Source organism: Lithobates pipiens, unplaced genomic scaffold (genome assembly GCF_037356315.1).
Source record: "Lithobates pipiens isolate NorthernLeopardFrog02 unplaced genomic scaffold, aLitPip1_a1.2 Scaffold_25, whole genome shotgun sequence".
Taxonomy (NCBI): Eukaryota; Metazoa; Chordata; class Amphibia; order Anura; family Ranidae; genus Lithobates; species Lithobates pipiens.
Genome location: NW_027507787.1, coordinates 176,339,573 through 176,354,304, shown reverse-complemented (window position 1 = coordinate 176,354,304; position 14,732 = coordinate 176,339,573). Strand labels below are relative to the sequence as shown.

Here is a 14,732-nt window from a genome sequence, read left to right as displayed (position 1 = left end):
CCACGCCGTAGGCAAGGGCCCTCTTTTTCTGCTCGCAAACGGCATTTTCGTCCGAGCTTCGACAAAACGTCCCCAGCCCGACAGGACGCCCATGGACGGCCAAAAACATCCTTGGAACTGCAAGCCTAATAAGCCTGTGAACAAAAGTGCTACCGCATGAAGGTTTGCCCCCACCCAGGTCTCCAGTAGGGAGTCACCTTCGGGAGTTTGCAGCCCGGTGATCCTCCCGCCGATCCGACCAATGGGTCTGCGATCTGATTTCTACAGGCTACAAGATGGGGTTTCTCTCTTGGCCGCCAAACAGATTCTTCCCCTCCAGCATACCCGTATCCCCGGTTCGCCGGGAGGGCCTGTTGGGGGCGGTAAGGGATTTCCTGAATCGCGGGGTGATTGTACCGGTTCTGGACTCGGAACGCTTCCAGGGAGTCTACTCAAATCTGTTTGTGGTTCCCAAGAAGGAAGGGGTACGTCCAATCTTGGATTTAAAAGCTATCAATCACTTTGTAAAAGTGCAGAGGTTCAGAATGGAATCAGATCGCTCAGTAGTCGCTGCACTCCATAAAGGGGACTCCCTGGCGTTCTTAGACATCCAGGATGCGTACCTGCGCATACCCATATGCCTTCGGCATCAAAAGTTTTTGTTTTGCAGTCAGAAGCCCATTGCCAATTTATGGCTCTTCCCTTTGGTCTGGCATCAGCCCCTTGAGTCTTTACCAAGGTACTGGCTCCAATTTTGGCGTTGCTGTGACAATGTGGGATCACAATCGTGGGATACCTAGACAATCTCCTTCTGAGAGCATCTTCTGCCTCAAAATTAGAGGAGGATGTGGCGATCACCATGCAAACCCTGCAAGAATTTGGGTGGCTGTTGAACCTAAAGAAGTCGGTGCTTGTGCCGACCCAGCGTCTGGAGTACCTAGGTTTGCTGTTGGACTCCAGGGAAGCGAGAGTTTTTCTCCCTTCAGACAAATTGCAGACTCTCAGATCCGTGGCCAAACTGATGAACCACAAGTGGTCGTCGTCCTGGTTGTGCATGCGAGTACTGGGACTCGTGGTAGCCTCCTTCGAGGCAGTACCTTGCGCCCAGTTCCACACCAGAGTTCTGCAGAAAGATCTTGTCAAAATTGGACAAATCTCAGTTGTCCCTAGATCGACAGATCCAGGCAGTCAGGGACACTCTGATCTGGTGGTTGAGGTCCCCGGTGATTCAGGCTGGAAAATCGTTCTTTCCTCTGAAATGGACGGTGATCACTACGTATGCCAGTCTATCCAGCTGGGGTGGAAGGATGGGGGTTCAGTCGGCTCAGGGCCTCTGGTCGACGGAAGAATCAGAGTTGCTGAGCAATCGGGCTGTGTCTCTACACATGGTCGATGAGACTTCAAGGGCACCCGATCAGGATACAGTCAGACAACGCCATGGCGGTGGCATATGTAAATCGCCAAGGGGAAACAAGAAGCTCAGCTGCTGCACGGGAGGTCGCTCACATACTTCGGTGGTCAGAGCAACACGTACTGGATTTGTTGGCCTTTTACATCCCGGGAGTGGTGAACTGGCAGGCGGACTGAGTCGCCAGATGCTGGACCCAGGAGAATGGGCATTGCATCCGGAGATGTTCAGGCTGCTGTGCCTGAAGTGGGGCACACCAGATGTGGATCTACTGGCCTCCCGTCTCAATCGGAAGGTGCCAAATTCATGTCCAGGACAAGAGATCCGTGGGCAGATGTCACACACTGGTGGCTCCGTGGGATCCAGCTGATCTACGCCTTTCCTCCTCTGAAACTGTTGCCACGTCTGCTTCGCAGAGTGGAAGCAGAGGAGATCTTGGTAATATTGGTTGCCCCAGATTGGCCTTGGCGTCCTTGGTACACAGACGTGGTGCGTCTGGTGGCAGACGCTCCCTGGCGACTGCTGTTGCAAGTGAACTGCCTATCTTGAGGTTCAATTCTCCATCCTGCTTTACCATCGCTGGCTTTAACGGCATGGTTATTGAGAGCCAGGTGTTAAGGAACCGGGGTCTGTCGGACTCGGTGATTCCAACTATGTTGAGGGCACGGAAATCTTGGAAGATATACCATCATACCTGGAAGGCCTACATCTCCCATGTGTGAGGAGAAAGCTAGGAGTTGTCCAGAGATTGGCATTCAGCACCATCAAAGGACAAATTTCAGCCTTAGCTGTCTTTTTTTTTTTTTTTTTTTTTTTTTTTTTTCCAGGGGGTACGACACGTAGGGATTTGAACCTGGTGTTGGTGCTTCAAAGACCGCCGTTTGAAAATATCAGGGAGATTCCCTTGTTGACTCTTTCCCAGGAAGTGGTCTTCCTAGTGACCATCACATCGGCCAGGAGGGTTTTGGAACTGGCGGGCCTTGTCCTGAAAGTCGCCCTATCTGGTTATCCACAGGGATAAGGTGGTGTTGCTTCCAACTGTCCTTTCTACTGAAAGTGGTCTCAGCTTTTCATATCAACGAGGACATTTTATTGCCTTCTGTGTCCTAAGCTGACGTACCCTAAGGAGGTGGCCCTTCTCTCTAGTTGTGGTTAGGGCTCTGAAGGTGTATCTGTCTGCCACGGCTCCCTTTCAGAAGTCGGACTCACTGTTTCGGTGGCTGGTCCAAAGAAAGGCATGGAGGTCTCGTCGGCCACCATTTCCCGGTGGATCAGACAGATTGTAGTACAAGCCTACACCTTGAAGGGACAGGTGCCCCGCTTTCCGGTCACAGCCCACTCCACAAGGGCAGTAGGAACGTCTTGGGCTTTCTGACACCAAGCTTCTGTCGCTCAGGTGTGTAAAGCGGTGACCTGGTTGTCTGTGCATATGTTTACCAAGTTCTACAAGGTAGATGTAAGTGCATCGGCTGATGCCTGTTTTGGCCGCAAAGTTTTGCAGGCGGCCGTGTAGTTGCAATTGACTATGCAATCCCCATGATTTTTTATTTATTTTTTTCCTGGTTTTTCGTTTAACCGGTTCCCGACCAGCGCACGACTATGTACGTCGACAGAATGGCACGGGCAGGCATATTGGCGTACAGGTACGTCCAATCTTCAATGCCGCCCTGCCATATTTTTGCCGCTCTGGCAAGGTGCGCGTGGTAGTTACTTTTCTTTTTTTGAGGGGGCGTGGTTAACAGGCAGCGCTGTGTGGGACGTAGTGTCCTTGTGGCACGCACACTGAGGGGTGGAAGCACTGACAAATGCCGATCAGGCTAACCTGAGGCTTTTAAGGGACAGAGCCTTTCATATCAGTAACGGGAGTCGGACACTGGAAAACAGTGAGGGGTGTATACAGGCATTTCCAGTACAGGAAATACAATTGTTTAGCACAAAAAGCTGATCTTTATGGTGGCATTGTTTTTTCTAAAACTATTGCTCAGCAAGTGGTTGGTTTTTTTTTTTTTTTCTCTTAAAGTGCCTTTGTGCTTGGCACTACGACTTCCAGAACTACCACAAAGGTACCAAAGATTCCACCCCAGGAGCTGCGAACTCCAGTCATGCCTCCACACTGTCCTCCTCTCTGAGGTTACCTGATATGGCAAGCCGGGGTGAGTCATTGGAAGCAATTGCTGGTGCTACTACTTCTCACACTTCAGCCCCTGTATATGTGACTGAAGATGCATTTTCCTCTGACCTGCAGGGCTTAGAAGGAAGATTAGCAGCTTCAATCACAATCTCTATCCAAGGGGATAGAAGGCGTGTTGGATCCCCCCCCCCACCCCCCAACCTCAAACCCTTTACCAAGGGAACAGGATGAGGTATTACCCTCAGGCGATTAAGAGGAAAAACAAGCCGATTATTCCTCTGCGGAGGAAACTACAATTGTTGAGCCAGCTTCACAATCAGAGGTACAAATTCTTATGGAAATGGTTTGCTCCGCTTTCATGCTACCCCTAACACAAGGTTTCTTCCTTGGGTTCGTTAAAATCTTTACAGCCTTTGCATGCATTTCCGATCAATGTGTTCCTAGAAAGGCTTATTTATGCTGAATGGGATCATCCGGTTCAGCATTTTCTACTTCCAAAGATATTTTCAGTTCTCTATCCCATGGAGGAGAAATTCACCAAAAAATGAAGGTTCCAGCAGTTGAAGCTACCATTTTCAGTGTGTATAAACATTAAACTTGTCCAGTAGACAATGCACAAATGCTTAAAGATCCAACAGATAACGTTGGAATTCCTGTTAAAATCCTCTTTCCTTGTCGGGGACCGTTGCGCAGCCTGCAGTCGCAGCAGTAGGCATCTGTTGGTCCCTAAAGGACCAGTTCACAGCGGCTCTTAAAGATCTCCCTGCACAACAGGCTCATGAGTTGGCCGAACTACCAAAGGCATTATGCTTTGCCATAGATGCTATGAAGGACTCTATTCACCAGGTGTCCTGCCTTGTGCTAGTACACAGGTGTAGGACCCTTTGGTTAAATTGGTCAGCCAAAGCACCTTGCAAGAAGCTTCTGACTAGTTATAATTTGGATAAATGCATCCAAACTATTTCTAATGGAAAGAGTACTCTTGCCAGTCAAAAGGAAAGTATAAATGTCCCACCATTTAAACAGACTTTCTCCTGTGCCAGGGACATCTGCCTCTAGGCAGTAGTGACGGCCTCCGCCATCAGACTCCAGAGGAAGACCTCAGGATCAGACCCAGGCGCAGAAGACCTGGGGCCGCAAATCTGCAACGCAGAATACTATAGCCTCATCATGGAGAGGAACCCCCTTCACCAGAGTAGGGGGAGGACTTCTGAAATTTTCAGAAGTCTGGCAAAGGGAAATTCAGGACAGATGGGTCATCTCCACAGTGTCTCTCTAGAATACAAACTAGCATTTCGGCAGTTTTCACCATCTCGTTTTCTGAGATTATACATTCCCAACGATCCAGGGAAAAGGCGTTCTGTTTCAAGCATTAGACTGATTATTGACTCGGAGTGATCATGCAGATCCCCACAGAAGAGCAAGATTTGGGGTTTTATTCAAACCTGTTTACGGTACCAAAACTAAATGGAGTTGTCAGACCCATTCTAGCTCTAAGGAATCGAAATTGATTCCTGAAAATCCGCTCCTTTCGCATCAGATCAGTAGTTTCTGTCCTACAGGGAAGAACTTCTGGCATCCATCGACATCTGAGATGCATATCTGCATGTCCCTATATTACTCGCTCACGAAAGGTTTCTGCGATTCAAAGTGAAACGCCAGCACTTTCAGTTTGTAGCCTTGCCCTTCGGGCTAGCTATAGCAACCTGGGTGTTCACAAGTACTGACCCCACCTCTAGCCAGGTTAAGGGCACAGGACATAAGTGTTGGCATACCTAGACAATCTATTTATAGACCAGTCAGTGGCCCGCATAGAGCAAAGTGTACACATTACAACCAGTTACCTGGAAAGTCTCGGTTGGATTCTCAACCTAGAGAAGTCTTCCTTGCTCCTGCTTTCTTAGTGGATTTATTTGGGCCTGATCGTAGACTCAGCACAGAAAAGGGGTGGGGGAGAGGGGGGCGAGAGGGGGGCGGGAGGGGGAGAGAGGCGGAGAGAGGGAGGGGAGGGGGCGGAGAGAGAGGGGGGGGGGAAGATATGTAAATCTATATCATCTGTATATGTGTGTGTGTGTGTGTGTATAATGTATAGCGTTGCTATTATATTTACATATTGTAAGTACTTAGAACTTTACAAATATATTTCTCACATTGTTTAGTGTGTGTGTATATGTTGGCACTTTATTGTTTCACTGCCGTTCCTCGTGCAGTTGTGGTACACTTAAATTGTCAACTTCTAAAGCATTTCAGAAGTCTCTGCAAAAGCGATGTAATGCTTTTTTACTGATCAAGGTTTCTTTCACCTCCTTTTTTTTTTTTTTTTTTTTTTTTTTTTTTTAGACAAACGAGTGGCCCCTGGAGAGCTTTTGTGAAGAGCTCTGTAATGATCTATTTAACCCATCTTGGGAGGTAAGTTGAAATTTTTTTTTTTTTTTTTTTTTAAGACCAATATACATGTATTTGACAATGAATACATGCATTATAAAAAAATCTACACAACCCTGTTAAAATGTCAGCTTTCTGACAATGACTAAGATAAATCATTTCAGAACTTCCCCCCCTTTTTAGTGTGACCAATAAACTGTAAAACAATTGAAAAACTGAAATCTTTTTGGTGGAGGGAAGTAAAAATGCAATTAAAAAGAATGCATAAGTGTGCACACCCTTAAACTAATACTTGTTGAAGCACCATTTGATTTTTACTGCACTCAGTCTTTTTGGGTATGAGCCTCAGCATGGCACATCTTGACTTGACAAAAACAATCCAAATCTGTCAGATTGCGAGGACATCTCCCATTGCACAGCCCTCTGAAAATCTCTGGGGTGATCTGAAATCATCTTTGTCTGTGCCATGGCTGGGCCATTACAAAATTTGAATCTTCTGATGAAGCCATTACTTTGTTGATTTGGGTCGTACGGAAACATGAACTTCCTCCTAATGTTCAGCTTTCTAGCAGAAGCCTGAAGGTTTTGTGCAAATATTGACTGGCATTTGGAACTGTTCGTAATTCCCTCTAGCTTGACTAAGGCCCCTGTTCCAGCTGAAGGAAAAACAGCCCCAAAGCCTGATGCTGTGGGTATGGTGATCTTTTGGTGATGTGCAGTTTTGTTTTTGCCCCAAACCTATATTTTAGAATTATGGCCAAAAAGTTCAACCTTTGGTTTCATCAGACCATAACCCATTTTCCCGCATGCTTTTTGGGAGACTACAGGTTTGTGTTGCAAAATTTTAGCTGTGCTTGGATGTTTTTCTTAAAAAGCTTTTGTCTTGCCACTGTACCCCATAGCCCAGACATGATGAAGAGGGGAGACTGTCACATGTACCACACAGCCAGTACTTGCAAGATATTCTTGCAGCTCCTTTTAATGTTGCTGTAGGCCTCTTGGCAGCCTCCCTGACCAGTTCTAGTCTTTTTGCCAGTTTTGGATGGATTTCTAGTTCTTGGTAATGTCACCGTTGTGCCATATTTTCTTCACTTGATGACTTTGTCCGTATTGAATGATGGAAATTCTTATGTACCCTTCACCTGACTGATGCCTTATAACAATGAGATTCCTCTGATGCTTTCTAAGCTCTCTGCAGACAATGGCTTTTGCTGTAGGCTGCAACTAAAAAGGTCAGGAAAGACCTACTAGAATAACTCAACTTTATATGGGGGTTAATCAGAGGCATTTTAAATGATCCTATTTAACATGAGTTTGAACGTGGGTGCTTAATTCTGAACACAGCTACATTGTAATTAACATATCTTTGTTATATTGCAGCCGTTTGCTAAAATCATTTTTGAATCATCACTTTTTTCCTCATGTACACGCAGCACCCCATATTGACAGAACAACACAATTATTGACCTTTTTTTGCTGATTTATTAAAGAAACTGAAATCACATGGTCCTATGTATTTAGACCCTTTGCTCAGTATTAAGTAGAAGCACCCTTTTGATATAATACAGCCATGAGTCTTTTTGGGAAAGATGCAACAAGTTTTTCACACGTGGATTTGGGGATCCTCTACCATCCAACCTGACAGAACTGGAGAGGATCTGCAGGAAGGCATGGCAAACATTGGTGGACAGCCATTTTTAGGCCTCTCCAAAGATGCTCAATGGGGTTTAAGTCAGGGCTCTGGCTGGGCCATTCAAGAACAGTCATGGAGTTGTTGTGAAGCCACTCCATTATTTTAGCTGTGTGCTTAGGGTCATTGTCTTGTTGAGCGGCAAATCTTCGGCCCGGTCTGAGGTACTGATAACTCTGGAGAAGGTTTTTGTCCAGGATATCCCTGTACTTGGCCGAATTCATCTTTTCCTCGATTGCAACCAGTCATCCTGTCCCTGCAGCTGAAAAAACACCCCCACAGCATGATGCTGCCACCACGATGCTTCACTGTTGGGACTGCATGGGACAGGTGATCAGCAGTGCCTGGTTTTCTCCACACATCGCTTAGAATTGAGGCCAAAAAGTTCTCATGGTCTCGTCAGACCAGAGACTCTAATTTCTCACCATCTTGGAGTCCTTCGGGTGTGTGGTTTTTATATCTTTTATTTTTTTAGCAAACTCCAAGGGGGCTTTCAGGTGTCTTGCACTGAGGAGAGGCTTTCGTCGTGCCACTCTGCCATAAAGCCCTGACTGGTGGAGGGCTGCAGTGATGGTTGACTTTCTACAACTTTCTCCCATCTTCATCTCTGGAGCTCAGCCACAGTGATTTTTGGGTTCTTCTTTTACCTCTCACCAACTCTTTTCTCCCCTGATGGCTCAGTTTGGCCGGACGGCCAGCTCTAGGAAGGGTTCTTGGGAACCTTAAAGGGATTGTAAAGATGGTGTGTTTGTTATAAAAAAATAAATAGTTATACTTGCCTCCACTGTGCAGCTTGTTTTGCACAGTGACCCTGAACCTGGTTTCCTGGGGTCCCTCGGCGGCTGTCTCGGCTTCCCCCCACGCGTACTTCTCACGTTCATGCGAGCTCCTTCGCATGGTGCGAAATGCTTGCGGGCGTGCTCCAGTGATGCGGCTATAGCCGCTCGCTGTATCACTCAGCCTCGCCGTGTCAATGGATGTGATTGACAGCAGCACGAGCCAACGGCTGTGCTGCTTTCAATCCATCCACTCTAGCCAATCAACGGCCAGGCTGAGTGGTGAAGAGGATGTCTGAGGCTAGCATGGCTCTTTCGAGGGGTCAGGTAAGCAAAACGGGTGGGCAGGGGGGGGGGGGGGGGCAGCACTGTCAGCTGTTTTTTCACCTTAATGCATAGAATACATTAAGGTGAAAAAATGTTTGCCTTTACAACCCCTTTAACAGTAGAATTTTTTTTTTTTTTTTTTGTAACCTTGGCCAGATCTATGCCTTGCCAAAATTCTGCTCTTTAGGCAGTTCCTTTGACCTTGTGATTCTCATTTGCTCTGACATGTGCTGTGAGCTGTAAGGTCTTATATAGACAGGTGCGTGGCTTTCCTAATCAAGTCCACTCAGTTTAATCAAACACAGCTGGACTCAAAGGCGTAGAACCATCTGAAGGATGATCAGAAGAAATGGACAACACCTGAGTTACATATGAGTGTCACAGCAAATGGTCTGAATACGTAGGACCATGTGATATTTCAGTTTTTCTTTTTTAATCTGCCTAAGGCCCCTTTCACACATGGTATGTCCGTATTTCATCCATCCGTTTGCGGATGAAATACGGGCCATACATTCATCCCTCTGGGATGAGCATCCGCAGACACCCGCTATTGTCCGCCTCCGCAACAGTCAGATTCTGCAGACGGAGGAAAATCATCCGATCCCCATAGAGGAGAGCGGAGAGCTGACAGGGCGGTCCCCGCACAGTGTGCGGAGACCGCCCTGTCCGCAGCCGGCTCAGCGGGGACAACGGAGCGATCCCCGCTGAGCGAGCGGATCATCGCGGGGCGGATCATTACTGATCCGCTCCATGTGAAAGAGGCCTAAAATGTTGATTCTGTGTTTTTCTGTCAATATGGGGTGCTGTGTGTACATTGATGAAAATAAATGATTTTAGTAAATGGCTGCAGTATAACAGTGAAAATTTAAGGGGCTTTTCTGAATACTTTCTGTCCCCTGTGTGTGTATGTATGTATGTATATGACTGCTAAAGCATTCCCACTAATGTGTTTTTATTAATCATCCTCTTAATTTATTCTGTATGTTTTTTGGCTCTGCGCAACTTCTGTATACTTTCAGCTATTAAAGCCATTCAACTTTTAAAATGTTCAGCTGATGATGGGACGACTTCAACTTTTTTTTACTACTATTTATACTTTTTAAAAACTTTTTAAGCCTTTTTTTTTTTTCTTTTAACTAAACATTGACATCAATGAGAGCATGCTTAAAATCCTTAAAAATCTTCTTCCGCTACCAAGTTTCAGCTCCTTCATACTTTCACTTACAGACGCCAAACTAACTTTAAAATGTTCACAAAATATTCAGCAATCTAGCTATATCTTTTCAGTTTGATATCTTTTACAGTTTTTGTCAAAAAGCTGTTTCAGTTTAATGATAATTTCAGAAAATTTCATTAATTTATGGCATCCAGGCTTTTGTTTGTTTTTTTGTTTACATGGTTACCAAAACTTCTTATACACAGTGGGGGGGAGGCGGCTGGAGCATCTCAGATTACAGAGCCTGGGGGAGAGCACAGACACACCATGTACTGATTTATAATAGAGGAATATGATGCCAGTTTTGATGGTGGCAATATGATGGGACAGTTTTGATGCTATCCAGCATTCCCATGCTTTTTCTCCAGGAAACGCATTTACTAGTTTTTATTTTAATTATTTTTTAAAAAAATTATTTTTTTTTGTTCATTTTAATCTCCTTAGGTGACGTTTTGAGAAAAATTCTACAGGTTGCATGTTTTAAGTTAGAGGAGGTCTAGGGCTAGAATTATTGCTCTACCGATTTGCGGTGATACCTCACATGTGGTTTGAACCCCGATTTTCATATGCGGGCGGTACTTGCGTTTGCTTCTGCGTGCGAGCTTGATGGGGCGCGTTTAAAAAAATATGTATGTATGTTTAATATTTTTATATATTTTTAACATCCCTTTTGTAATAGAAAAAAGCATGACAGGAACTCTTAATTATGAGATCTGGGGTCAGATCTTATATTTAGACTAAAATGCAATAAAAAAATTGTAATTTTAAAAAAATGGCCCTTTAAGACCTGGGGCGAAAGTGACGTTTTGACGTCACTTCTGCCCAGCAATTATATGGAGACGGGTGGGGGCCATCTTCCCCCTCACCTGTCTCCATACCTGACGAAGGATAGGATGCGATCGCCTGATGGCTTCGGTAAGCGTCAGAGGGCACTGGATTGGATCGTGGTGGGGGGTCCCCTCCTGCCACTGATTGAACCTGCTGCAAATCCACTGCAGAGACCACTTAACTTGTAGCAGACTGCCCGCTGAAGAAGGGGATACTGGGGTTATGGCAACTAGCTGCTGTCATAACAATATCCTGCTTCACACAGCAGCCGTAAAACTGTGGTTTACAGTGAGAATAACAACCAAAAAATTCCAGAGAAACTCATTTCAAAAGTTATAAATTGATTTGCATTTTAATGAGTGAAATAAGTATTTGACCCCCTTTGCTAAACATGACTTGGTGGCAAAACCTTTGTTTGGCGGTCAGACATTTCTTGCCGTTGGTCACCAGGTTTGCACACATCTCAGAAGGGGTTTTGTCCCACACCTCTTTTCAGATCCTCTCAAAGTCATTAAGGTTTTGAGGCTAACTTTTTTTAGTTACTCGAACCTTCAGCTCCCTCTACATGTTTTCTATATTTTCTAACACATTGAGTTGATGCCAAAGAGCTCAATTTTGGTCTCCTCTGACCACAACACTTTCACCCAGTTCTCCTCTGAATCATTTAGCTGTTCATTAGCAAACTTCAGGCAGGCCCTGTACATGTGCTATCTTGAGCAGGGGGACCTTGCGGGTGCTGCAGGATTTCAGTCCTTCGTGACTTAGTGTGTTTCCAATTAGTTTTCTTGACAACTATGGTCCCGGCTACCTTGAGATTCTCCCGTGTAGTTCTGGGCTGATTCCTTGCTGTTATGATCATTGAAACTCCACGAGGTAACTTGCGTGGAGCCCCAGACTAAAGGAGTTTGACAGTTATTTGGTGTTTATTCCATTTGTGAAATATCTTAGACCCCAGATCCCTCCATACAGAGTACCTGTCACCACCTTTTACTGTCACAAGGAATGTTTACATTCCTTGTGACAGCAATAAAAGTGAGTGTTTGTTTTTTTTTGTTTTTTGCACGCTCTTAAAAAAACACACCTTTGTAAATAAAAAATAAATATTACATTTTTTTTTGTTAGCACCTCTGCCCCTTCCGTTTTTGCGCACCAAAGAAAACTCATATGCAAGTCATGCCCGCAAATGTAAAAGATGTTCAAATCGCCTATATGAGGTATCGTTGCGATCTTCGGACTGCGGGCAATAATTCTAGCAAAAGCCCTTCTTGTAACTCTCTAAACTGGTAACCTTTCAACTTTTAAATGTTGCCTATGGAGATTTAGTACCGTAGTTTTGCCAGTTCTTGAGTGCATGCAACTTTAAAGCGTAACCTGTTGGGTAGTTTACTTGGTGTGATATCTTTCACAGTATGCCTAAAAAAAATTGTGCCAACTTTACTGTTTTTTTTTTTTTTGCTTTTTCTTTTTCTAATTTTAAAGTGTGTGTATTTTTTTCCAAAACAATTGCGTTGGAAAGAAAGACCCCTGCGCAAATACCGTGTGACATAAAATAGTTAAACGGCCGCCATTTTATTCTCTAGAGTCTTTGCTAAAGAATCTCCCTCTCCTCGTTTTTTCAGAGACTATAAATAACGTAAACTTTTCTTTCACTCATGGTTAGTGTTTGGCTGAAGCTGTTTATCAATTGTTACACTTTTTTTTTTTTTTTCTTTTAAATCGTAATGACAACAAACTAGCCAAATTTCCCAGATTGAAATTTTATACACCCCGGTTCGTAATATCATGTATTGCCTCCTTTTAATATCAATGACTGCTTAATCTTTTGTGGTATTTGTGGATGAGGTGCTTTATCTTATCAGATGGTAAAGCTGCCCATTCCTCTTGGCAAAAGCCTCCAGTTCCTGTAAATTCTTGGGCAGTCTTGCATGAACTGCACATTTGAGATCTCCCCAGAGTGGCTCAAGGATATTGAGGTCAGGAGACTGAGATGGCCACTCCAGAACCTTCACTTTATTCTGCTGTAGCCAATGACCAGTCGGCTTGGCCTTGTGTATTGGATCATTGTCATGCTGGAATGTCCAAGTACGTCCCATGCGCAGCTTCCTGGCTGAATGCAAATGTTCCAGTATTTATTTTTTTGATAACCTACTGCATTCAGATGTACCAAGATACAGGAACTAAATTATAAAGTATTAATGCGTTGGTATTATACTCCATCACGAATGGATACATTCTTTTCAGAGTCATCGGACAGGTGTTGGAGGTGCAGTAAGGAGAGAGGCACCATTGCCCATATTTTTTGGTATTGCCCAGTAATTAGACAGTTTTGGGAAGAAGTTCGGAGAATCTCTCAACTATTCACTGAATATTATGTTATGGAAGATCCGGCCTTATTTTCTTTTACAATGTACACATATCCCACTAGAGAGATACAAGAATTCAATGCTATGTCACCTGGTGAATGCAGCTAAAAGCTGCATCACCATTTGCTGGAAGGAAACAGGAGCACCTCGAATTTTGCAATGGTTAAAGTAAGAAAAATTGGGATCATGGAGAAATTGATCCCTATGGAGGAAAGGGAATCTATATTGCAAGTCTGGGCTCCTTGGGAAATATTCTCACAGTCAGAAGAAGGGAAGAGGTTGATTGGAGAGGAAGTTGAGGATTAGACTAATTGGTCGAGTGATGCGAACCTTACCCTTTGGTGGGTAAGGTCGACGTACCTCTCTTTTCTCCCTCTTCCCTGTCCTCTTTGTTCTTCTTTTTTTTTTTTTTTTTCCCCTTTAAGGGAGGAGGGGAGGGAAGGGGATTGCTATGGGGAATTGATAATGTATTCCTGCCAATTTTATAGACAAAACATTATGTTGTTTGTTTTTGATGTTGTCCAATAGAACATGTGGTGGTTAGAAAGTGCTCTGTATATGTGATTATTACTAATAACCTATGTTTTGTATTTCTGCAAAGAAATAAAGGATTTAAAAAAATAACCTACTGCATTCATCTTGCCATCAATTTTGACCAAATTTTCTGTGCTTTTGTAGCTCACACATCCCCAAAACATTAGCGATCCACCTCCGTGTTTCACAGTAGGAATGGTTTACCTTTCATCATAGGCCTTGTTAACTTCTCTCCAAATGTTGTGTTTATGGTTGTGGCCAAAAAGCTAAATTTTGGTCTCGTCACTATAAATGACTTTGTGCCAGAAGTTTTGAGGCTTATCTCTGTGCTGTTTGGTGTATTTTAAGCGGGATGCTTTGTGGCATTTGCGTAGTAATGGCTTTCTTCTGGCTATTTGACCATGCAGCCCATCTTTCTTAAAGTGCCTCCTTATTGTGCATCTTGAAACAGCCACACCACATGTCAGAGTCCTGTATTTCACCCGAAGTTGTTTGTGGGGTTTTTCTTTGCATCCCCAACCATTTTCCTGGCAGTTGTGGCTGAAATTTTAGTTGGTCTACTTGATCGTGGTTTGGTTTCAACAGAACCCCTAATTTTCCACTGCTGATTGGCATTCTCAATTCCTTGGATATCTTTTTATATACCTTTTCCCGTTTTTTTTTTATACAATTCAACTACCTTTTCCCGCAGAGCATTTGACAATTCTTTTGCTTTCCCCATGACTCAGAATCCAGAAATGTTGGCGCAGCACTGGATGAAAGATTCAAGGGTCTGTCAGAGTCCAGAAACTCCTTGACCTTTTTAACATTCATTCATTCATTCCAGGCAAACTATCACAGGTGACGATGGTTAAATTTATTATCCATTCAAGCCCCTTTGTTTCAACTTGTGTGCATGTTATCAGGCCAAAATCAGCAGGGTATGCAAACTTTTGATCAGGGTCATTTGGGTAGTTTCTGTTATAGCCAGCCACCACCTCATCACGTGCTGATTATTGGTTATGGAATGGGGCTTCCTCCCCCCCCCCCCCCCCCCCCCCCCCAATTCATAACAGACCCCAATCCGAGCATGTAAAATTCTTAGTAAAGTGCACT

At 44.4% G+C, this 14,732-nt stretch overlaps 1 protein-coding gene across 2 annotated transcripts in view; it reads left to right on the top strand.

Annotated features, from left to right (window-relative positions):
* Positions 1–14,732, top strand: part of BTAF1 (B-TFIID TATA-box binding protein associated factor 1) — a 176,689-nt gene that overhangs the window by 40,649 nt on the left and 121,308 nt on the right. For both annotated transcript variants that reach the window (XM_077455229.1, XM_077455228.1), the window contains exon 4: positions 5,859–5,927. In XM_077455229.1, the coding sequence (XP_077311355.1) occupies positions 5,859–5,927 (69 nt within the window). The remainder of the gene's footprint in view (positions 1–5,858; positions 5,928–14,732) is intronic.